General features: G+C 45.1%; 1 protein-coding gene across 3 annotated transcripts in view; it reads left to right on the top strand.

Annotated features, from left to right (window-relative positions):
* GOLGB1 (golgin B1) overlaps nt 1–25,687 on the top strand; it is a 114,878-nt gene that overhangs the window by 54,126 nt on the left and 35,065 nt on the right. For all 3 annotated transcript variants that reach the window (XM_084634095.1, XM_084634094.1, XM_084634093.1), the window contains exon 16: nt 25,106–25,284. In XM_084634095.1, the coding sequence (XP_084490221.1) occupies nt 25,106–25,284 (179 nt within the window). The remainder of the gene's footprint in view (nt 1–25,105; nt 25,285–25,687) is intronic.

Raw genomic sequence — 25,687 nt, 5'->3', positions numbered from 1 at the left:
TTCCTTAAAACCCATGAGATCTAGGTCTGATATTTGAAATGTAAAAACATACAGCCGCTTCTTATATATCATTGTTGTGACTCCATTGTTAACTTTAAGATAACTTCCATAATAAGCTTGATTTTCAAACATAGACTCATAAAAATTAGTGGTGGGGAAACCTTGTCAACTTGCCCAGCCCGTATCCTGAGGGCCAGTTCAGCACATCATAGTCTTTGATCCAATCTAATTTTAGAAGTTCCAAGCAATGCCTCTTTCTTTGGGAAACCATTGCACAACTTCATACCCCGTCTCCCCAGACCTCAGTCTGAACCCCTTGTTTGTCTTATCTACCTGTTCGTCTTGCCCCAAAGACTGTCACTTTGCATATGTATATGAAATAAGAAGGGAAAATTAAGGCTGAATATCAGGAAAAAGTCTTCCTGACAGTAAGGTCGTCATCATCATTTAACATTGAGGCCTAGAGGCACACCATGGGGCCCAAGCTGGTTGATATCTGTAGGCACTATTGCCATACAAATGTTTAAATGATAATGACAACCTTACTGTCAGGAAGACTTTTTTTCCTCATATTCATCCTTAATTTTCACTTTTTAATTCATTCAGTTAGTCCAAGTTATAACCCATGTACCATGCTAGATAACTCCTCCCCTTCATTAGTGTTTACATGTTTGTAGACTATTCTGTCTCCCCTCAATTGCTACTTTGCCGAGCTTCTACCTACCTTGCTCTTTTAATCTTTCCTCCGGATTTAGTTTGTCGTCTTTCTGGTACACAGTGATACCCAGAATTGAAAACATTAGCTGGAGAATCTGTTACCCCTCAGTAAGCAGTCTGTGTGTCCACAGTATGCAGATTCTGGGTCTATAATGTGTTACCTTAGGAGGTTGGTTGTCAGTCAAATTTTTAAAAAAAGACTAATTTTTCTTCTGTGAAGTATTTCCTCTGCAAAAGTTACTCAACATTTTTCCAACAAAGTATTTGGGAATATTTACTTGTCCTATAAAGAATTGGTCTATGAAATTCAGAGGCTACATTTTATTAGTAGAGTGTAAAATAGAGGACTCAGTCTATTCTTAAACTTTATCCATAATACTGCCTCATGCAGAGCAGGTGTCTCAGCACTACTTTTCACTTACCACAGTGCCTTTCTTGGCAGTCTTCCAAAGTGTTTTGGAGACTAGTACAGGGGATTCCAAAATCCAATCCATGTTTTGTGAATTGTGTTGCTTGTTTTTGTGTACACATCCTTGAAATTTTTCATCTGCTTGTGTATCTCCTTGTTGGATATTCTTAGATGTACGATGATGTATGTGGCATGAATACCTGACTAGAGTAGAACAGAATTAGACAGAAGTTATCACAAGATTCTTTGAAATTTCTGTGCCTCAATTTTGCTTCCAGATCTTTATAGTATGAGGATACAAAAATTTCTCTAAAAGACCTGGTGTCTCTGCCTGTTGGACACTGATCCAGATGCCTTCCCTCGCACTTATGGTATGCCCTGGATGAGATTATACAATAGAACCTCAGAGTTGCAAACACCTCGGGAATGGAGGTTGTTCATAACTCTGAAACGTTTGTGTCACGAAGTCCCTGGGCGATGCTCTGGAACTGCTCCCTACATAGCCAGTCAGGACTCTGGGGAAGTCTCCTTTCTGTGAGCAGACTGTCTGTAGGACACACAGCTTCCACCTTCCTGGGTCTGACCTCGGAGCATTCAGCATCCTCTGCCCCTCCGTGCACTTCCCACAGCAAGTCTGCCCTGGCGGGGTCCTGGGAAGCCAGAGGGTCCTGCCCCCCAACTCCACAGTCAGATGTGACTCTCAGCCAGCCAGTAAAACAGAAGGTTTATTAGACGACAAGAACATGGTCTAAAACAGAGCTTGTAGGTGCGGAGAACAGGACCCCTCAGCTGGGTCCATTTGGGGGGGACAGTGAGCCAGACAACCACATCTGCCCTTCACTCCATGTCCCTAGCCAGCCCCAAACTGAAACTCTCTCCAGCCCCTCCTCCTCTGGGCTTTGGCCCTTTCCCGGGCCAGGAGGTCACCTGATTCCTTTGTTCTCCAACCCTTTAGCTCTCACCTTGCAGGGGGGAAGGGCCAGGCCATCAGTTGCCAGGAAAAGGGTGTTGGCCATTCTCTGTGTCCAGATCCCTGCACACACCTGCCCTCTAGGGCTCTGCAATGATCATACACCCTTATCCCACCATCTAGGTACTTAAGAACTGCCTAGGGGAAACTGAAGCACCCCCACAATATTCAGAGGAAACATTAAGAACAGTCCTGCTTCGTCACAGTTTGTAACTCTGAACAAAAAGTTTTGGTGCTGTTGTTTCAAAAGTTTCAACTGATCATTGACTTAATACAGCTTTGAAACTTTATTATGGAGAAGAAAAATGCTGTTTTTAACTATCTTAATTTAAATGAAACAAGCACAGAAACAGTTTCCTTACTTTGGGTTTTTTTTTGTCTTTGCTGCTGCCTGATTGTGTTCTTCCGGTTCTAAATATGGTGTGCGGTTGACTGGTCAGTTTGTAACACTGGTGTTCATAACTCTGAGGTTCTACTGTATAAACAGATACTCTAGTTCAGCGTTTTCAACTTTTCTCATAATGTGAGCCACATCTTCAACGTGTGTCTCATATGAACTCCCTTCCATTCACATTTACATAACATCCCTATAACAGTAACTTCAAGTGACAGTAGGAAAATGCTTAAATTGATTTTAGCAGAAAACAAGGAAGAGCCAAAAAGAAAAGGAGTACTTGTGGCACCTTAGAGACTAACCAATTTATTTGAGCATGAGCTTTCTTGAGCTACAGCTCACTTCATCGGATGCATACCGTGGAAACTGCAGCAGACTTTATATACACACAGAGATCATGAAACAATACCTCCTCCCACCCCACTGTCCTGCTGGTAATAGCTTATCTAAAGTGATCATCAAGTTGGGCCATTTCCAGCACAAATCCAGGTTTTCTCACCCTCCGCCCCCCCACACACAAACTCACTCTCCTGCTGGTAATAGCCCATCCAAAGTGACAACTCTCTACACAATGTGCATGATAATCAAGGTGGGCCATTTCCTGCACAAATCCAGATTCTCTCACCCCCCTCCAAAAAACACACACACACACACAGACTCACTATCCTGCTGGTAATAGCTCATCCAAAGTGACCACTCTCCCTACAATGTGCATGATAATCAAGGTGGGCCATGTCCAGCACAAATCCAGGCTCTCACACCCTCCCCCCCTTTTTTTTCCCCGGGGACACACACACACACACACAAACTCACTCTCCTGCTGGCAATAGCTCATCCAAACTGACCACTCTCCAAGTTTAAATCCAAGTTTAACCAGAACGTCTGGGGGGAGGGGGGGTAGGAAAAAACACGGGGCAATAGGCTAAGTCATTATGCAAGGTAGCCTATTTCCCCTTGTTTTTTCCTACCCCCCCCCCCCCCCCCCGACGTTCTGGTTAAACTTGGATTTAAACTTGGAGAGTGGTCAGTTTGGATGAGCTATTGCCAGCAGGAGAGTGAGTTTGTGTGTGTGTGTCCCCGGGAAAAAAAAAAGGGGGGGAGGGTGTGAGAGCCTGGATTTGTGCTGGACATGGCCCACCTTGATTATCATGCAGGAGAGTGAGTTTGTGTGTGTGTGTTTTTTGGAGGGGGGTGAGGGGGTGAGAGAACCTGGATTTGTGCAGGAAATGGCCCAACTTGATGATCACTTTAGATAAGCTATTACCAGCAGGACAGTGGGGTGGGAGGAGGTATTGTTTCATGATCTCTGTGTGTATATAAAGTCTGCTGCAGTTTCCACGGTATGCATCCGATGAAGTGAGCTGTAGCTCAAGAAAGCTCATGCTCAAGTAAATTGGTTAGTCTCTAAGGTGCCACAAGTACTCCTTTTCTTTTTGCGAATACAGACTAACACGGCTGTTACTCTGAAACCTGTCATTAAAGGAAGAGCCAGTATCATATATACACACTTGTAAAATTGTAGCCAGTTTTTTATATTTACAATATAAAAACTTGATGCTTTTTTTAAAGAAAAAGTATCACAAAGCTGAAAACAACTACTGGGAAAAATAAATTAAACAAAAATCTTAGAGAGTTAAGAATTGTTTAAAAATACTTTATTATATATACAAAAATCTACAACGTAGAAAGAAGTCCATGCTGGTTAAAAGACCAGCCTGGCTTAGAAGGGAGGTGAAGGCCACTGTAAAAAAAATATATATATATATTGATAAAGGAAGTATACTGGTTTGGGCCCTACCTTACAGCCCTCTCTTCTGGCTGGACTCATGCTTATGCTAGCTGAGCCCATTCCCTCCCTGGGAAAATGCTGCCTGGGCCTTCTCACAGAATCCAGGGAAGGTAGTTTTCAGGCAGATTAATTACTGTGGGTTGTTTTTTTTTTTTTTAAGACTTCTTAGTGGAAATAGGATCAAAGCTTCAGAGATTCAACCTGTACAGACTTTTTGAAGAGAGAGTCCCTTTCTCCAAGTCTGTCCCTCATCCCACAAGTTCATCAACCCAACAATTCGTGGTTCTTACCTCAGAGACGTTTTGTTAACAGGACTTTCCCCAGTCTCTCTTCTGTCCATTGGTTTCTTGGCACCACTCCTCCCAGCAATTGCTCCAGCCTCTGGCTAAGTGTTGCAGTCCCCTTTCATTTCCTGCTTCTCCTTTTATGAGGTTCAGCTAGTTAAAATTGCAGGTCTTTCCCGAGGTGCATGGGTTGGGCTAACTAGTCAGCCAGCTGTAGGCGTCTGACCCCAGAGGAATGGTATTGCTTATGCCTTCACAGGAAGCAAAAGAACATGAGAGATCTATGGCTAGTAGATTTAAGGATCATAAGAAGGAGTTTAAGTACATTATAAACAAAAAGAATCCCAGCACTGGTATTGGTCCATTTCTGGATGGAAATGATAGAATTATCAATAATAATGCAGAAAAAAGAGAAGTGTCCAATAAATAGTTCTATTCTGTATTTGGGGGGAAAAAACAGATGTAATCCTTTCTGTTCCACTAATATGGTGAGGGTCTGCTGCTCAATGGAGAAGGTGAATCGCTAATGGAAGATGATAGGAAGGCAGAGTTGCTCAATGCCTGTTTTGCTTCAGTCTTCTTACAAAAAATAACGTGACCGGACAACTAGCGAAGTTAACAGACGCTAAAGGGTAAGGGATGCAGACTGGAATAAGTAAAGAACATGTCAGAGATCTTCTGACCAATTTGAATTCAAATCAGCGGGGCCAGATGCTATTCACCTGAGGGTACTGAAGGATTTCGCTGAAGAAATCTGAGTCAGTGGCAACAATATTTACAAATTCATGGATGACAGGGGAGGTCCCAGAAGACTGGAGAAGGTCTAACATGGTGCCCATCTTTAAAAAGGGGGGAAAGGAGGAGGTAGGGAACTATAGATCAGTCAACCTGACTTTGATACCTAGGAAGCAATGTATAAAACATTCAATTTGCGAATACCTGGAGGATGAAGGGGTAATCACTAGCAGCCAGCATGGATTTACCAAGAACAAATCATGCCAAACCAGCTTGATTTCCTTCTTTGACAGGGTAACTAATTTAGCGGATGGGGGAATGCCGTGAAAATAATATACCTGGACATCAGCAAGATTTAGACACAGTCCAATAAAAGCTGGAGAAATGCGGGCTTGGCGGAGCTACCATTAAGTAGATACATAATTGGTTAAACAACTGCAAACAAAGAGTCGCTATTAATGGAGTGATGTTGGATTGGAGGAAGGTCTCAAGTGGGGTTCCACAGGGATCCGTTCTGGGTCCAGTGTTTAATATCTTTATACCTACGTCCAGGTCATTAATAAAGAGCAAACTGATCAAATTTACAGATAACACAAAGCTGGGGGGGGGGTGTTGCCAATACTTTGGAGGATAGAGCTAAAATTCAGTGATCAGTGGCTCCATGTCTAGTTGGCAGCCAGCATCAAGCAGAGTGCCCCAAGTGTTGGTCCTGGGGCCGGTTTTGTTCAGTATCTTCCTTAATGATCTGGAGGATGACTTGGACTGCACCCTCAGCAAGTTTGCAGATGACACTAAACTGGGAGGAGAGGTAGATACTCTGGAGGGTAGGGATAGGCTACAGAGGGCATCTAGTCCAACCCCCCTGCTCAAAGCAGGACAAACACCAACTAAATCATCCCAACCAGGGCTTTGTCAAGCCGGGCCTTAAAAGCCTCTAAGGATGGAGATTCCACCACCTCCCTAGGTAATGAATTCCAGTGCATTCTTTCGACACATCGGGATGGTTTGTCCCTGTAACCTCAACAGGGATTCCTTGAAATACAGCCAGCTCTCCTGGACTCCTTTCCCCTTCATGTTAGTCCCCCAGGGGATCCTACCCATCCATTCCCTGAGGGAGTCGAAGTCTGCTTTCCTGAAGTCCAGGGTCCGTATCCTGCTGCTTACCTTTCTTCCCTGTGTCAGGATCCTGAACTCAACCAACTCATGGTCACTGCCTCCCAGATTCCTATCCACTTTTGCTTCCCCTACTAATTCTTCCCGGTTTGTGAGCAGCAGGTCAAGAAAAGCTCCCCCCACAGTTGGCTCCTCTAGCACTTGCACCAGGAAATTGTCCCCTATACTTTCCAAAAACTTCCTGGATTGTCTATGCACCGCTGTATTGCTCTCTCAGCAGATATCAGGAAAATTAAAGTCACCCATGAGAACCAGAGCATGCGATCTAGTAGCTTCCGTGAGCTGCCGGAAGAAAGCCTCATCCACCTCATCCCCCTGGTCCGGTGGTCTATAGCAGACTCCCACCACTACATCACTCCTGTTGCTCACACTTCTAAACTTAATCCAGAGACACTCAGGTTTTTCTGCAGTTTCGTACCGGAGCTCTGAGCAGTCATACTGCTCCCTTACATACAGTGCTACTCCCCCACCTTTTCTGCCCTGCCTGTCCTTCCTGAACAGTTTATAACCATCCATGACAGTACTCCAGTCATGTGAGTTATCCCACCAAGTCTCTGTTATTCCAATCACGTTATAATTCCTTGACATCAGCAGGACTTCCAGTTCTCCCTGCTTGTTTCCAAGGCTTTGTGCATTCGTATATAAGCACTTGAGATAACCTGCTGATCGCCCCTCATTCTCAGTATGAGGCAGGAGCCCTCCCCTCACAGACATTCCTGCCTGTGCTTCCTCCCGGTATCCCGCTTTCCCACTTACCTCAGGGCTTTGGTCTCCTTCCCCCGGTGAACCTAGTTTAAAGCCCTCCTCACTAGGTTAGCCAGCCTGCTCGCAAAGATGCTCTTCCCTCCTTTCGTAAGGTGGAGCCCGTCTCTGCCCAGCACTCCTCCTTCATGGAACACCATCCCATGGTCAAAGAATCCAAAGCCTTCTCTCCGACACCACCTGCGTAGCCATTCGTTGACTTCCACGATTCGACGGTCCCTACCCAGGCCTTTTCCTTCCACGGGGAGGATGGACGAGAACACCACTTGCGCCTCAAACTCCTTTATCCTTCTTCCCAGAGCCACGTAGTCCGCAGTGATCCGCTCAAGGTCATTCTTGGCAGTATCATTTGTGCCCACATGGAGAAGCAGGAAGGGGTAGCGATCCGAGGGCTTGATGAGTCTCGGCAGTTTCTCCGTCACATCGCGAATCTTAGCCCCCGGCAAGCAGCAGACTTCTCGGTTTTCCCGATCAGGGCGGCAGATAGGTGACTCAGTCCCCCGGAGTAGAGAGTCCCCGACCACTACCAACCGCCACCTTCTCTTGGGAGTGGTGGTCGTGGAACCCCCCATCTCAGGACAGCGCATCTCATGCCTTCCAACCAGCGGAGTCTCCTTCTGCTTTCTCCTCCCAGACATATCATCTGGTCCACTCTCCGCAATGGTACCTGTGGAGAGAACATGAAAGCGGTTAGTTACCTGTGTAACCCGGACATTCCCCCTTCTTCTGGAGGTCACATGTTGCCAAGCTTCTTCACTGGCCTCTTGGCTCCGCTGTGCAACCTGCTCTAAATCTTTAGAGCTTTGTGCCCGTAGAAGCATATCCTGACTTTTGTCCAGAAAATCCTCCGTTTCTCGTATGCAACGCAGGGTCGTTATCTGTTGCTCCAGACCTTCAATCTTCTCTTCCAGTATGGAGACCAGCTTGCACTTTGTACACACAAAGTCGCTTCTGTCCTGTGGAAGAAAGACAAACATGGCACATCCAGTGCAGGTCACAACAGCTGAACCCCCCCCTTCCATATCACCTTCTTACTATGAGCTTCCTCAGAGAAGTTGGCAAGATGTAAGCGTCACTGGGCTCACTCCAGGCGAACTCCCAGGCAAACTCCTGCTGTGTGCTGCTCTGCTGTCCCCCGCTGCTCAGCTGGTTCGCCGCTGCTCAGCTGGTTCGCGAAGCTCTAGAGAAACAGTGTTTCCTAATATCCAACCTAGACCTCCCCCATTGCAACTTGAGACCATTGCTTCTTGTTCTGTCATCTGTCACCACTGAGAACAGCCTAGCTCCATCCTCTTTGGAACTCCCCTTCAGTTAGTTGAAGGCTGCTATCAAATCCCCCCTCACTCTTTTCTCTTCTGCAGACTAAACAAGTCCAGATCCCTCAGCCTCTCCTCATAAGTCATGTGTTCCAGTCCCCTAATCATTTTTGTTGTCCTCTGCTGGACGTTTTCCAATTTTTCCACATCCTTCTTGTAGTGTGGGGCCCCAAACTGGACACAGTACTCCAGATGAGGCCTCACCAATGTCCAATAGAGGGGAACGATCACGTCCCTCGATCTGCTGGCAATGCCCCTACTTATACATCCCAAAATGCCATTAGTTTCTTGTCAACAAGGGCACACTGTTGACTCATATCCATCTTCTCGTTCACTGTAACCCCTAGGTCCTTTTCTGCAGAACTGCTGCCAAGCCATTCAGTCCTTAGTCTGTAGCGGTGTATGGGATTCTTCCGTACTAAGTGCAGGACTCTGCACTTGTTCTTGTTGAACCTCTTCAGATTTCTTTTGGCCCAATCATCCAATTTGTCTAGGTCCCTCTGTATCCTATCCTTACCCTCCAGCGTATCTACCTCTCCCCCCAGTTTAGAGTCATCCGCAAATTTGCTGAGAGTGCAAACTATCCCATCATCCAGATCATTCATAAAGATGTTGAACAGTCCATATAGTCCATTCCCCTGTGCTCAGGCAGGATTCAGTATACCTAGGCCATCCCTGATAGATTTGTCTAACCTGTTCTTAAAAACCTCCAGTGATGCGGATTCCACAACATCCTAGATAACCTGTTCCAGTGCTTAACTATTCTTGTAGTTAGAAAGTCTTTCCTAATATTTAACCTAAATATCCCTTGCTGCAAATTAAGCCATTTACTTCTTGTCCTACCCTCTGTGGACCTGGAGAGCAGTTGATTACCATCCCCTTTATAACAAATTTTTACATATTTGAAGATTATTATAATTTCTCTTCTCTAGACTAAACATGCCTAGTTCTTTCAACCTTTCCTCATAGGTCACGTTTTCTAAGCCTCTTCTAAAAAAAAAAAAAATGGACACACTCTCCAGTTTCTCCACATCTTTCTTAGTGTGATGCCCAAAACTGGACACAGTACTCCACGTGAGGCCTCACCAATGCCAAATAGAGTGGAACAATTACCTCCTATGTCTTAATACAACATTCCTGTTAATACGTCCCAGAATTACATTTGCCTTATTCTCAACAGCATCTTCACTGCTGACTCATATTCACTATAACCCCCTGCTTCTTTTCTGCAGTACTGCTGCCTAGCCAGTTGTTCTTTTTCAAGGAATGTCCCTGTGGGTGCTCCACTTTAGGTGTCTGTGCACCCTGTGCCTGAAATCGGCGACACCATCATGGTCTTGTGCCACTCGAGGCAGTTACAAAGCACTGTGCGACCAACTGTCCCTCAGTTCCTTCTGTACTGCCTTTGGCTTGAGTTGGAACAACTTAGCAGCACCTCATTTACCCTTAGAAAACATAGCTTATAGTATTCAGAATAGCAGCCGTGTTAGTCTGGATCCGCGAAAAGAACAGGAGTACTTGTGGCACCTTAGCGACTAACAAATTTATTAGCGCATAAGCTTTCATGAGCTACAGCTCACTTCGTCGGATGCATAGAATGGAACATACAGTAAGATAGATAGATCTATCTATACAGATAAGTTGGAAGTTATTACAAACTGTGAAAGGCTTATTAGTTAAGATGAGCTATTATCAGCAGGAGAAAAAAAACTTTTATAGTGATAATCAAGATGGCCCATTTAGACAGTTGACAAGAAGGTGTGAGGATACTTAACTTAAGGAAATAGATTCAATATGTGTAGCTTGTAGTAGTTAGTTATCAGGGTTACTACCATTACTTCTTTATTCTTTATCCAAAAAGAAATTATTCTCCTCTATCCCCTTAGAGTAGGAAGATAAGTTAGAATCCTTCCAAGTTACTACTCCCTTTTACTGAAAACAGCGTCTCTCCAGCATGCTTGGATCACCCGGCTTTAAACGCTGTCTGACTTCCAGACTGTCAATTCCGATCTCGGATGGACACACGCTTTGCGTCCGCTGCCTTAGTGAGACTCACATTCCCCAAAAGTGTCCACACTGCCGAACCCTTATGGCTAGAACAAGGAAGGTGAGAGACCTCCATTTAAAACTTCTGATGATGGAAAAATAGTTGAGACTGGCCTCAGACCCCGAATCAAGGACCCCTCCTGGCCAATGGTCACCATTAACAGCCTTTGACAGAGGTCCTGCCTCAACAGCCTCCACAAAAGAGCCTGTACCTAAAAAAGCCACACAAAAAAACAGACTCAGGCTTCACCTCGCTGGGAATCCACTAAGAAAAAGCAATTGCCTCCTACCAAGTCCTCCTTGGTACCGTTGGCACTGAGTACATCGGACTCTGAGGCACCAGGTCCCTCTGGCACTATGAGAACACAGAGAGCAAAAGACCCGAAGCGGGCAAGCTCGAACTGTGTCTCACAGGGCAAACTAATGCCCTTGGCACCGGTACACGTGGAGCTGAAGAGGTGCTCAGCACTGAGCAGCAAAATGATGCTACCTGCAGTACCTACACAACACGGAACAAGACGTGCAGCATCAACTTCTGTAGATCATACGCCAGCAATGCCAACTCTGGCACCAACACACCCAGTGCCACATCAGTTCTTGCAACGTACAGACCTGATGGTCTCCTCAGCACCGGAATCTCCACTCCTTGGTACTGATGGCACTCCAACTTGATTGGTAATGAACCGACTGACTACTCTACCGCAGTCAGCTCCCACTCTTTCCAGCGATGCTGAAGATGAGGATGAAGGAGTGATTTATACACCTCATAGCTCCTCACCCAAACCTGGACCATCACACTGGCCAGAATACCCCTCTACTGCGGAAGCATGTACCTGGTTTGGGCACCTGTGGGCTCTGGCAGCCATGCCATTCCAACCTAACTAGCCATACTGGGATCTGTGAGCATTATACAGGGCTCAACATTGGAGGGCCCCTAGTCCATCAAGATCAAGAGCTCCACAGTCGCCATAGAATCATACAATATCAGGGTTGGAAGGGACCTCAGGAGGTCATCTAGTTCAACCCCCTGCTCGAAGCAGGACCAATCCCCAACTAAATCATCCCAGCCAGGGCTTTGTCAAGCCTGATCTTAAAAACTTCAAAGGAAGGAGATTCCACCACCTCCCTAGGTAACGCATTCCAGTGCTTCACCACCTCTCCTACCACCCTCAGAGACACAGGAAGAAATGACTGAGGAAACTGGGGGAAATCTCAGATCAGGAAGCCTCACCACCGCCTAACTTGTCATCTTTGTCACCAGACAAAACGATAATGCTCCCACCACAGGGGATGACTTCAAGCAGTTCCAGGAACTCTTTTTAAAAGGGTGGTAGAGTCATTGGACATATCCCTCGAAGAGGTGCTGGAGTCCCAACATAAACTGTTAGACATACTCCAAACATCGACCTAAACAAAGATTGCGCTACTGATCAGTTATGCTATTATGAAGCCTGCCAAAACCATCTAGCAGACACCCACAACTGCAACACCATCATGCAAAAGATAGATGCTATGTAGTACTTTCTGTCATAGAATAGAATCATAGAATCATAGAATATCAGGGTTGGAAGGGACCCCTGAAGGTCGTCTAGTCCAACCCCCTGCTCGAAGCAGGACCAATTCCCAGTTAAATCATCCCAGCCAGGGCTTTGTCAAGCCTGACCTTAAAAACCTCTAAGGAAGGAGATTCTACCACCTCCCTACGTAACGCATTCCAGTGTTTCACCACCCTCCTAGTGAAAAAGTTTTTCCTAATATCCAACCTAAACCTCCCCCACTGCAACTTGAGACCATTACTCCTCGTTCTGTCATCTGCTACCATTGAGAACAGTCTAGAGCCATCCTCTTTGGAACCCCCTTTCAGGTAGTTGAAAGCAGCTATCAAATCCCCCCTCATTCTTCTCTTCTGCAGGCTAAACAATCCCAGTTCCCTCAGCCTCTCCTCATAAGTCTTGTGTTCTAGACCCCTAATCATTTTTGTTGCCCTTCGCTGGACCCTCTCCAATTTATCCACATCCTTCTTGTATTGTGGGGCCCAAAACTGGACACAGTACTCCAGATGAGGCCTCACCAATGTCGAATAGAGGGGAACAATCACGTCCCTCGATCTGCTCACTATGCTCCTACTTATACATCCCAAAATGCCATTGGCCTTCTTGGCAACAAGGGCACACTGCTGACTCATATCCAGCTTCTCGTCCACTGTCACCCCTAGGTCCTTTTCCGCAGAACTGCTGCCTAGCCATTCGGTCCCTAGTCTGTAGCGGTGCATTGGATTCTTCCATCCTAAGTGCAGGACCCTGCACTTATCCTTATTGAACCTCATCAGATTTCTTTTGGCCCAATCCTCCAATTTGTCTAGGTCCTTCTGTATCCTATCCCTCCCCTCCAGCATATCTACCACTCCTCCCAGTTTAGTATCATCCGCAAATTTGCTGAGAGTGCAATCCACACCATCCTCCAGATCATTTATGAAGATATTGAACAAAACCGGCCCCACGACCGACCCTTGGGGCACTCCCCTTGATACCGGCTGCCAACTAGACATGGAGCCATTGATCACTACCCGTTGAGCCCGACAATCTAGCCAGCTTTCTACCCACCTTATAGTGCATTCATCCAGCCCATACTTCCTTAACTTGCTGACAAGAATACTGTGGGAGACCGTGTCAAAAGCTTTGCTAAAGTCAAGAAACAATACATCCACTGCTTTCCCTTCATCCACAGAACCAGTAATCTCATCATAAAAGGCGATTAGATTAGTCAGGCATGACCTTCCCTTGGTGAATCCATGCTGGCTGTTCCTGATCACTTTCCTCTCATGCAAGTGCTTCAGGATTGATTCTTTGAGGACCTGCTCCATGATTTTTCCAGGGACTGAGGTGAGGCTGACTGGCCTGTAGTTCCCAGGATCCTCCTTCTTCCCTTTTTTAAAGATTGGCACTACATTAGCCTTTTTCCAGTCATCCGGGACTTCCCCGATTCGCCACGAGTTTTCAAAGAGAATGGCCAATGGCTCTGCAATCACAGCCGCCAATTCCTTCAGCACTCTCGGATGCAACTCATCCGGCCCCATGGACTTGTGCACGTCCAGCTTTTCTAAATAGTCCCTAATCACCTCTATCTCCACAGAGGGCTGGCCATCTCTTCCCCATTTTGTGATGCCCAGCGCAGCAGTCTGGGAGCTGACCTTGTTAGTGAAAACAGAGGCAAAAAAAGCATTGAGTACATTAGCTTTTTCCACATCCTCTGTCACTAGGTTGCCTCCCTCATTCAGTAAGGGGCCCACACATTCCTTGGCTTTCTTCTTGTTACCAACATACCTGAAAAAACCCTTCTTGTTACTCTTGACATCTCTGGCTAGCTGCAGCTCCAGGTGCGATTTGGCCCTCCTGATATCATTCCTACATGCCCGAGCAATATTTTTATACTCTTCCCTGGTCATATGTCCAACCTTCCACTTCTTGTAAGCTTCTTTTTTATGTTTAAGATCTGCTAGGATTTCACCATTAAGCCAAGCTGGTCGCCTGCCATATTTACTATTCTTTCGACTCATTGGGATGGTTTGTCCCTGTAAACTCAACAGGGATTCCTTGAAATACAGCCAGCTCTCCTGGACTCCTTTCCCCTTCAAGTTAGTCCCCCAGGGGATCCTGGCCATCCGTTCCCTGAGGGAGTCGAAGTCTGCTTTCCTGAAGTCCAGGGTCCGTATCCTGCTGCTTACCTTTCTTCCCTGCGTCAGGATCCTGAACTCAACCAACTCATGGTCACTGCCTCCCAGATTCCCATCCACTTTTGCTTCCCCCACTAATTCTACCCGGTTTGTGAGCAGCAGGTCAAGAAAAGCGCCCCCCCTAGTTGGCTCCTCTAGCACTTGCGCCAGGAAATTGTCCCCTACGCTTTCCAAAAACTTCCTGGATTGTCTATGCACCGCTGTATTGCTCTCCCAGCAGATATCAGGAAAATTAAAGTCACCCATGAGAATCAGGGCATGCGATCTAGTAGCTTCCATGAGCTGCCGGAAGAAAGCCTCATCTACCTCATCCCCCTGGTCCGGTGGTCTATAGCAGACTCCCACCACTACATCACTCTTGTTGCACACACTTCTAAACTTAATCCAGAGACACTCGGGTTTTACTACAGTTTCGTACCGGAGCTCTGAGCTCTGTCCTAAGGGAGCAGAATTTTTGTTTACACACCCCACACCAAACTCCTTGGTAGTGGAGGCAGTAAATGAGAGGGGGAAACAGTACCACACCAGAGCAACCCCATGTGACAAAGACTGGAAGAGGCTAGACCTCTTCGGTCTCAAGACATATTCTTCTGCCCCATTACAATTTCACATAGCGAATTACGAGGCTTTACTGGCCAAATGTACTCTCAAAGATTTCTCAAAAATGTCAGAATTTATTGACCATTTACCCGAGGATAAAAAAGGACAGTTCAAGGCTAATATCGCTGAAGGCCATCTCATCACCAGGACAGCACTACAGGCCTCACTTGACTCTGCAGACACGGCTGCACAATCCATCGCAACATCTGTTGTCATGCGCCATGCATGTTGGCTACATCTCTTGGGATTTCCTAGGGAAGTCCACTCGACTTTCGAGGATCTGCCCTTTGAAGGCCGAAAGTTATTTGTGGCTAAACCACATGAGTCCCTCCACACCCTTAAGGACTCAAGGGCAACCTTAAGATCTCTGGGCATCTACACACCTGCAAATAAAAAGAAACAGGGCTGGTATTATATCCAGATATTTCATTCAACCGTACACACAACCCCACAGGCAGTACGACCAACGGCATAAACAAAGACAAACCAGATGTCGGCAAAACCAAAATCAACCTTCGACATCCCAGCAGTCCACCTTGAGACAACAATTTTGAAGGTGTGGTCGAGGGCATAAGACCACCATACTCTCTAACTCAGGAAACAGAAACTGTCTCCTGTCCATTCAGAGATCATCTGCCACCATATTACCAAGTCTGGAACACCATCACAACAGACAGGTTTTGGAAATTATTCAAAACGGTTATTCCATCCACTTTACCTCTATCCCACCTACCCACCCTCCTTCCCTATCCCTCTTCAGTAAGCGCCACAAAGAGCATGATAACACTCTTCACAAACTTAGGGCTACAAATAAGTAGGCAGAAGTCCACACTGACCCCGATCCAGATACTAGGATTTATCGGAGCTTGCCTCATCTGTGCAACAGGGCCACTACCTCAACCACTCTTTATCAGACTTGTCAATTTCAACAGTGACAGACAGTCCACAAATATTGGCCAGGACATGTCTCCAACTACTAGGATATATGGCAGCAGCAACATTTGTTGTCGAACATGCCAGACTTCACATGAGATGCCTGCAGGCCTGGCTTCGAACAGTGTATGGTCCACACAGATTCAGCCTAAGTAGACAGCTCATGATGCTAAGGAAGGTAAAGGACTCACTCAAATAGTGGACACAATCAAGAAACGTCTGCACAGGGGCCCCATTTCTACAAAGGACCCCAACAATGACAATCACCACAGATGCCTCTCTAATAGGCTGGGGAGCACATTTACTCAACAACACAGTTCAAGGCTGCTGGTCCCCTTCAGAATCCAACATGCACATAAACTTGCTGGAGCTAATGGTAATCCACAACACATGCAGTCACTTTCTACCTCTAATTAAAAAACAAAGCCATCAGGATCCTCAAGGACAATGTAGTGTGCATGTTTTACATAAACTTCCAGAGGGGTGCAAGATCACAATCCATATGCACAGAAGTGATATGGCTCTGGAATTGGTGTATCAGCAACAACATCCACATGTTGGCATCTTACCTCCTGGGATGCCAAAACTCAACAGCCTTAAGCTGAAATTTTGCACAGAGCTACGAATGGGAGATAGATCCCAGTGCTCTACATACAGTATACAAAAGATGGGGATTCCCTACCATAGACCTCTTTGCACCAGCACAGAATGCCGAGTGACCATGATATTGCTCCAGAGCAGGATTGCAAGCCCTCTCCCTAGGCGACACTCTCCTCATCAAATGGGATCATAGAATCATAGAAAATTAGGGTTGGAAGAGACCTCAGGAGGTCATCTAGTCCAACCCCCTGCTAAAAGCATGCACCATTAATGTATGCATTTCATCTGACCCCACTCTTAACCCGTGTCATACACAAGATCAAGAAAGACAAATCCAAAGTAATCATTAAAAAAGCTACTGTACCCAATGACTGGAAGATAGCTAATGTAACGCCAATATTTAAGAAGGGCTCTAGGGGTGATCCTGGCAATTACAGATCTGTAAGTCTAACGTCAGTACCGGGCAAATTAGTTGAAACAATATTAAAGAATAAAATTATCAGACACATTAAAGAACATAAATAGTTGTGCAAAAGTCAACATGGTTTCTGTAAAGGGAGATCATGTTTTACTAATCTATTAGAGTTTTTTAAGGGGGTCAATAAACACATGTATAAGGGGGATCCAGTGGATATAGTGTACTTAGATTTCCAGGAAGCCTTTGACAAGGTCCCTCACCAAAGGCTGTTACGTAAATTAAGTTGTCATGGGATAAGAGGGGAGATCCTTTCATGGATTGAGAACTGGTTAAAAGACCGGGAACAAAGGGTAGGAATAAATGGTAAATTTTCAGAATGGAGAGGGGTAACTAGTGGTGTTCCCCAAGGGTCAGTCCTGGGGCCAATCCTATTCAACGTATTCATAAATGATCTGGAGAAAGGAGTAAACAATGAGGTGGCAAAGTTTGCAGATGATACTAAACTGCTCAAGATAGTTAAGACCAAAGCAGATTGTGAAGAACTTCAAAAAGATCTCACAAAACTAAGTGATTGGGCAACAAAATGGCAAATGAAATTTAATGTGGATAAATGTAAAGTAATGCACATTAGAAAAAAATAACCCCAACTATACATACAATATGATGGGGGCTAATTTAGCTACAACTAATCAGGAAAAAGATCTTGGAGTCATCATGGATAGTTCTCTTAAGACGTCCACGCAGTGTGCTGCGGCAGTCAAAAAAGCAAACGGGATGTTAGGAATCTTTAAAAAGGGGATAGAGAATAAGACGGAGAATATCTTATTCCCCTTATATAAATCCATGGTACGCCCACATCTTGAATACTGCTTACAAATGTGGTCCCCTCATCTCAAGAAAGATATACTGGCATTAGAAAAAGTTCAGAAAAGGGCAAATAAATGATTAGGGGTTTGGAACGGGTCCCATATGAGGAGGGATTAAAGAGGCTATGACTTTTCAGCTTGGAAAAGGGGAGACTAAGGGGGGATATGATAGAGGTATATAAAATCATGAGTGGTGTGGAGAAAGTGAATAAGGAAAAGTTATTTACTTGTTCCCATAATATAAGAAGTAGGGGCCACCAAATGAAATTAATGGGCAGCAGGTTTAAAACAAATAAAAGGAAGTTCTTTTTCACTCAGCACACAGTCAACCTGTGGAACTCCTTGCCTGAGGAGGTTGTGAAGGCTAGGACTATAAAGAGAACTGGATAAATTTATGGGAGTTAAGTCCATTAATGGCTATTAGCCAGGATGGGTAAGGAATGGTGTCCCTAGCCTCTGTTTGTCAGAGGGTGGAGATGGATGGCAGGAGAGAGATCACTTGATCATTACCTGTTAGGTTCACTCCTCCTGGGGCACCTGGCATTGGCCACTGTCGGTAGACAGGATACTGGGCTGGATGGACCTTTGGTCTGACCCAGTATGAACATTCTTATGTTATAATAGCGCCGACATGGCCCAGGCAAACATGATTCCCATACCTTCTGAGGATGGCAATATGCCCACCTCAAACCCTTCCCCTAATATCTTACCACCTCTCACAAGATGCGGGACATGTTCACCATCCCAACCTCGCAGTTCTCCACCTAAAGGCTTGGCTGCTCCGTGACTAAGAGGGTCGAGACTGCCTGTTTAGAGGAAGTAAAATACATATTACTGAACAACCGTAAAATGAGTAGAAGAAACACATATATCCATAAGTGGAAATGGTTCAACACTTCGTGCCAAGATAGACAGATTTTTGCCTATATCTTGCCCGTTACCAAGGGTCCTGGATTACATATTAGAAATTAAAAATTTGGGGCTGTCCACAAGCTCTGTCAAGGTATACTTGGTGGCTATCACAGCCTTTCACAAGAAGGTGGATGGGGTCACCATATTTGTTCACCCAACGACTAAACACTTTCTTAGAGGCATTAAGAACGCTTACACCACAACAAGGAATCCTGCCGTTCATGTGAGACGTCAACCTCGTCTTACGCTGACTTATGGGAAAGCCATTTGAGTTCCTCGCTTCCTGCGTATTACTCCACCTATCTGTGAAGGTGGCCTTCCTCATTGCCATCACATCCGCCAGCCAGGTGGGAGAACTAGGTGCCCTAATGGCATATCCCCCTTACACAAAGATAAAGTTACTTTAAGACCACACCCCAAGTCCCTACCCAAAGTCACCTCTCCCTTTCATTTGAACCAACCCATTTCCTTACCTGTGTTTTTCAAAATAACATATGCAGACGAAAGGGAGGCATCACTTCACATATTGGACGTTCGCAGAGCTTTGACTTTCTACATTGAAAGAATAAAAACATTTAGGAAATCACGAGACTATTTGTCTCCATAACAGAATGCTCAATAAGACAAACAATCTCAAAACAGACTATCCAAATGGATATCAGGATGCATCCACCTTTGTTACCAAAAGAGTCACCTACAAGCCCCAGCGGGAGTACACTCTACCAGAGCACAGGCAGCATCTGTGACTTTTCTCAACAACGTACCTATTACTGACATTTGCAGAGCAGCAACCTGGGCATCAGCCCACACATTCATGAAACACTATGCTATAGAGCAACAATCAGCATCAGATGCTCGCTTTGGGCTCGCTTTGTTATCCACCATCCATAAGGCAACTCTGAAGCCCCTCCCTTCCACTGAGAGAGACAGCCCAACGCCTTGGCACCTAAAGTGGAGCACCCACAGGGACACTCCTCAAAGAAGAAGAGAGGGTTACTCACCTTGTGCAGTAACTGGGGTTCTTCAAGATGGTTGTCCCTGTGGGTGCTCCACTACCCTCCCTCATCCCCCTCTACTTCAGTTTTCACACTTTTTCTCTGCGGTAGAAAAGGAACCAAGGGACGGTTGGTTGCGCAGTGCTATGTAACTGCCTCAGGTGGTGCAAGACAGTAACGGCGCGTGCACACCCAACAAGGCTGGTGCAGGGCGCACAGACACCTAAAGTGGAGCTCCCACCGGGACAACTGTCTCAAAGAACCTCAGTTACTGCACAAGGAGAGTAACCTTCTCTTCCCTCATTTTGCAATCATGCCTTTGATTTTTTTTCCTTCCTGCGCCTAGTAGTTTCTAATTATCTTTATTGAATTTCATCTTATTATTATTGATTTCAGACCAATTCTCCAATTAAGATTGGATTAGATTGAGTTCTAATGCTGTCCTCCAAAATGTTTGCAACCCCTGTCAGCTTGATGTCATTGGCAAATTTTGTAAATGTACTCTCTACTTCATCATCCAAGTTGTTAATGAAAATATTGAATAGTACAAGACCCAGGACAGAACAATGTGGAACCCCACTCACTTGATAGGTACTCCTCATTTGACAGGGGACCGTTGGCAAGTACTCTTTGAGTATGTTTTTTTCAATCAGTTGTCCACTCACTTTATGCTAATTTCATAAAGACCACATTTTCATAGTTTTCTTATGAGTATAGAATCATAGAACTGGAAGGGACCTCAAGAGATCATCTAGTACAGTCCCCTGTACTCAAGGCAGGACTAAGTATTATCTAGACTATTCCTGACAGGTGTTTGTCCAACCTGCTCTTAAAAATCCCCAATGATGGAGATTCCACAACCTCCCTAGGCAACTTATTCCAGTTCTTAACCACTCTGACCGTTAGGAAATTTTTCCTAATGTCCAACCTAAATCACCCTTGCTGCAGTTTAAGCCCATTGCTTCTTGTCCTATCCTCAGAAGTTAAGGAGAACAATTTTTCTCCCTCCTCCTTGTAACAACCTTTTATATACTTGAAAACTGTTATCATGTCCCCTCTCAGTCTTCTCTTTTCCAGACTTAACAAACCCAATTTTTTCAGTCTTCCCTCATAGGCCATGTTTTCTAGATCTGTAATAATTTTTGTTGTTGTTCTCTGGATTTTCTCCAATTTGTCCACATCTTTCCTGAAATGTGGTGCCCAGAACTGGACACAATACTCCAGTTGAGGCCTAATCAGTGCCGAGTAGAATGGAAGAATTACTTCTCGTGTCTTGCTTACAATACTCCCAGAATGATGTTTGGTTTTTTGGGTTTTTTTCCTCCCCCAACAGTGTTACACTATTGACTCATATTTAGCATGCGATCTAATATGATCCTCAGATCTCTTTCTGCAGTACTCCTTCTCAGGCAGTCATTTCCCATTTTGTAGTGTGCAACTGATTGTTCCTTCCTAAGTGGAGTACTTTCCATTTGTCCGTATTGAATTTCATCCTATTTACTTCAGACCATTTCTCCAGTTTGTCCAGATCATTTTGAATTTTAATCCTATCCTCCAAAGCACTTGCAACCTCTCCCAGCTTGGTATAGTCCGCAAAATTTATAAGGGTATTTCTATGCCATTATCTAAATCATTGATGAAGATATGAAACAGAACCGGACCCAGAACCGATCCCTGCGGGACCCTACTGGTTATGTCCTTCCAGCATGACTGTGAACCACTGAAAACTACTCTCTGGAAACGATTTTCCAACCAGTTATGAACCCACCTTATAGTAGCTCCATCTAGGTTGTATTTCACTAGTTTGTTTATGAGAAGATCATGCGAGACCATGTCGAAAGCATTACTAAAGTCAAGATATACCATTTCTGCTACTTTCCCCCTATCCACAAGGCTTGTTACCCTGTGAAAGAAAGCTATCAGGTTGGTTTGACGTGATTTATTCTTGACAAATCCACGCTGACTGTTATTTATCACCTTATTATCTTCTAGGTGTTTGCAAATTGATTGTGTAATTATTTGCCCCATTATCTTTCAAGGTACAGAAGTTAAGCTGACTGGTCTGTAATTCCCCAGGTTGTCCTTTTCTAGTCTTCTGGAATCTCTCCCTTCTTCCATGACTTTTCAGAGATAATTGCTAATCGCTCAGATATCTCTTTAGTCAGCTTCTTAAGTATTCTAGGATGCATTTCATCAGGCCCTAGTGATTTGAAGACATCTAACTTGTCTAAGTAATTTTTGACTTGTTCTTTCCCTATTTTAGACTCTGATCCTACCTTATTTTCACTGGCATTCATTATGTGAGACGTCCAATCGCCACCAACCTTCTTGGTGAAAACTGAAACTAGGAAGTCATTAAGCACCTCTGCCATTTCCACATTTTCTGTTATTGTCTTTCCCTCCTCATTGAGTAACGGGCCTACTCTGTCCTTGGTCTTCCTCTTGCTTCTAAGGTATTTGTAGAATGTTTTCTTGTTTCCTTTTATATCCCTAGCTAGTTTGATCTTGATTTGTGCCTTGGCTTTTCTAATTTTGTCCCTACATACTTGTGTTATTTGTTTATATTCATCCTTTGTAATTTGACCGAATTTCCACTTTTTGTAGGACTCAAAAAAGAGTTTTAGATCATTGAAGATCTCCTGGTTAAGCCAAGGTGATCTCTTGCCATATTTCCTATCTTTCCAACGCAGTAGAATAGTTTGTTCTTGTGCCCTTAATAATGTCTCTTTGAAAAACTGCCAACTGTCTACAATTGTTTTTCCCCTTATACTTGCTTCTCCCACCAAGATAGCACTGTGCACATGAGAGCTTATGCTGGCAAAACTTATGTTGCTCAGGGGTGGGTTTTTTTCATAAGTGCTAGTGTAGACATGGCCTTAGAAAACGTTGTGACAGCACTCCTCTGCATTGGTGGGTTCCATGCTTCCACTTAGTGGTGGGCTGGTGTATTCCTCTCTACCTCAGAATTTCCCCATGTCCCTGGGCTTGCTGTCCATACTGTGCCTGAGTACGGTTCCTTCTGGCCTCCCTGACTGGGAAGGGGGAGGGAAGCCTCTTAGTCTCTGGTAGCCCCTCCGGGCCTGGTGGCAACAAACCAGGCCCGCAGTTCGGTCTCTCCCCTCCAGTGAGGTCTCTTCCCTCAGACCTCTGGGGTGCAGAAGGGCTGTTCACCCGGTTGGGTAGGGTTTCCCCTGCCCTTCACCTCTGTACCTGTGGGGTTTTCCCTCCTGGTGCTCGTAAGCATCTGCACCACCCAGCTCTCCAGTAGCACACTTTCCTCCCACCACTCCTATCATGCATGCCTATCTGCCTGGAGGGGAGGCTTTTAACAGGTTCTGGCAGGCCCTTGATTGGCCCCAGGTGTCCTAATTAACCGAGAGTAACCTCTGTTCGGTTACCAAGGGAAAAGGGACCCAGAGCACTGACATCATGCATGCCAAGTGGCTCCAGCTGGTGGTGTCAGGCTCTGCATCCCTGGACCTGTTTGAATAGGTCAGCCTCATGACCCTGAACAGTTTGCAGAAATGCGTCTTCAGCTACAACAGCAACTGCCAGGAGACGCCCAGTGACTACATCATAGCTACCCTGGAGCTCAGCTCCCTGGTGGTGCAGCGCCATCACCACCTGCTCCTGTACTGTGACTTCCTGTAGCCCTCTGGCCTCACACTGTCACAACATGCTTTATAGTGATAAACTCAAGGGTATCAAGTTCTTTAGCTTAGTGAAGAGAAGGTTAAGAGGTGACTTGATCACAGTTGTTTACTGCCTGTTAGGATATAGATATTCAGGTCTGTCTGTAAAGGCCTATACTCTTAGAATTTAGGTGTATTCTTATCACTTGGCTAGTTACAGGGGTACAAAAGAAAGAATCAAAATCACTGTCTGCTGGTGTAAGGGCCTTCTCTTACTGTGACAGTTTGAGGCCCTGTGCTTAGGCTAAGGCCTTTGGCTAAGCAGCAGAGGCAGCCATAAGCTGGGAAGCGAATGGTCACGTCCTCACATTCCAAGCTAGTCGCATTGAAATAAGGTGCTATTGGGCTGTTAGGAATACAATCCTGTCCTGATAATGCCTATTGCCTCCAGAGAAAGGGAAGTGCCTAGAAAATATAAAAGGAAACTTAGTTTGATAGCATCCTGTCTGGCAAGAATTCACTTATCAATAGCTGGGATGTGAAATCCTCACTTCTGTATTGTTTTGTCATTATAGTTCCCACTTTGCTATTGTTTGTCTGTATAATCTCTGTCTGGTTCTGTGATTGTTCCTGTCTGCTGTATAATTAATTTTGCCGGGTGTAAACTAATTAAGGTGGTGGGATATAATTGGTTACATAATCATGTTACAATATGTTAGGATTGGTTAGTTAAATTTCAGGAAAATGATTGCTTAAGATATAGCTAAGCCGAACTCAAGTTTTACTATATAGTCTGCAGTCAATCAGGAAGTGAGGGGGTAGGTTTGTGGGTGGGGCAGATGAGAACAGGGAATGTGGGTGGGGAAATTGGAATCATGTTTTGCTAAAGAGGGGAAATGGAAACAGGGAATGGGGGTAAGGAAATTGGAATAATGTTTTGCTAAGGGCAGGAATGGGAACAGGGACACAGGTGTAAGGCTCTGTGGTGTCAGAGCTGGGAAGGAGGATACTAAGGAAGGAAACTGGAATCATGCTTGCTGGAAGTTCACCCCAATAAACATCGAATTGTTTGCACCTTTGGACTTCGGGTATTGTTGCTCTCTGTTCATGCGAGAAGGACCAGGGAAGTAAGTGGGTGAAGGAATAAGCCCCCTAACACTGCCTGCATGGGGAACAAATATTTGATAATGGATTCTTTAATTTAGCAAAGATGCACCAAGATCCATTGGTTGGAAGTTGAAGCTAGACAAATTCAGACTGGAAATAAGGTGTAAATTTTAACAGCGAGGGTAATTAGCTATTAGAACAACTTACTAAGGACTGTGCTGGGTTCTTTGTTTCTGGCAATTTTTAAATCAAGATTGGCTGTTTTTCTAAAAGATGGGCTCCATTTAAACAGGAATTAATTTAGGGAAGTTCTCTGGCATGTTATACAGAAGGTCAGACTAGATGATCACAATGGTCTCTTCTGGCCTTAGAATCTGTGAATGTTTGTAGCCAACCAGCAATCTTTGGGTTGCCAGGAAGTGTTGGTCACAGGTGGGCCAGGAGCCAAAGTTTGGGACTCACTGCTTTGATCTTGTGCTGGATGGCCAGTTCACCAGTGCTGACGCTGTTCTGAGCTGCTTTTAGCAGGACTTGTATGATAAGTGATGACTAACTCCATAAGCCCTGCCTGCCTGCTGGATGTGACCACCTTCTCCAGATGCCATAGTGAAGAGCACCTCAGGAATTTCTGTAAATAGTGGGAAAAAAAACGTTGCCTGTCTATTCAGCAGAGGTCACACAATTTGTCATTCTGCTGTTTTCCTTTGATTAAAGTTGACAGAGCTGAAGAATCTGCAGCAGCAGTACCTGCAGATTGGCATGGAAACAGCTGAGATCTCTCACTTAAAGGCTCGACTGCAGGAGTATCAGCAAGAGGCTGATAAACAGCATTGTCTCCAAGAACAATTGAGGCAGGACAGCATTTCCTGCCGACAGGAGCTCCACCAGCTCAGGTGAGAACAGCCCTTCTGCATACTGGTCCATGGGGGCAATAATCTCCTTGATGCAAGATTTGGGGGGTCCCATTGGGAATCGAGCGGATGGCTGGAGGATGAGGTCAGGTTGTTATATGAAACTCATTCTGGAATAAACCAATAGCTCTTCTAATTTTGTTTCTTGCCTCCAACGGTAGCTAGTATCGCATATTGCAGAGGAATGTATAACTGTCCCCATCCAATATTATACCTAATTTATGTAGTACTAGAACATAGGCGCAAACTTCTCCCTCCCCCACCTGGTGACCAGCTTCTTTTCTGAGGCCCCTTACATTGTTAACCTAATTTGTGTTACTGCAGAAGCCATTCTTACTTATGAGTGACTAATTCTTTATTTTATTAGTTTGATGCCCAACCCACG

Source organism: Lepidochelys olivacea, assembly GCF_965140295.1.
Source record: "Lepidochelys olivacea isolate rLepOli2 genome assembly, chromosome: 1".
NCBI lineage: Eukaryota > Metazoa > Chordata > Testudines > Cheloniidae > Lepidochelys > Lepidochelys olivacea.
The sequence above is the reverse complement of the archived record's forward strand: the minus strand, read 5'-3'. Positions and strand labels throughout refer to the sequence as shown.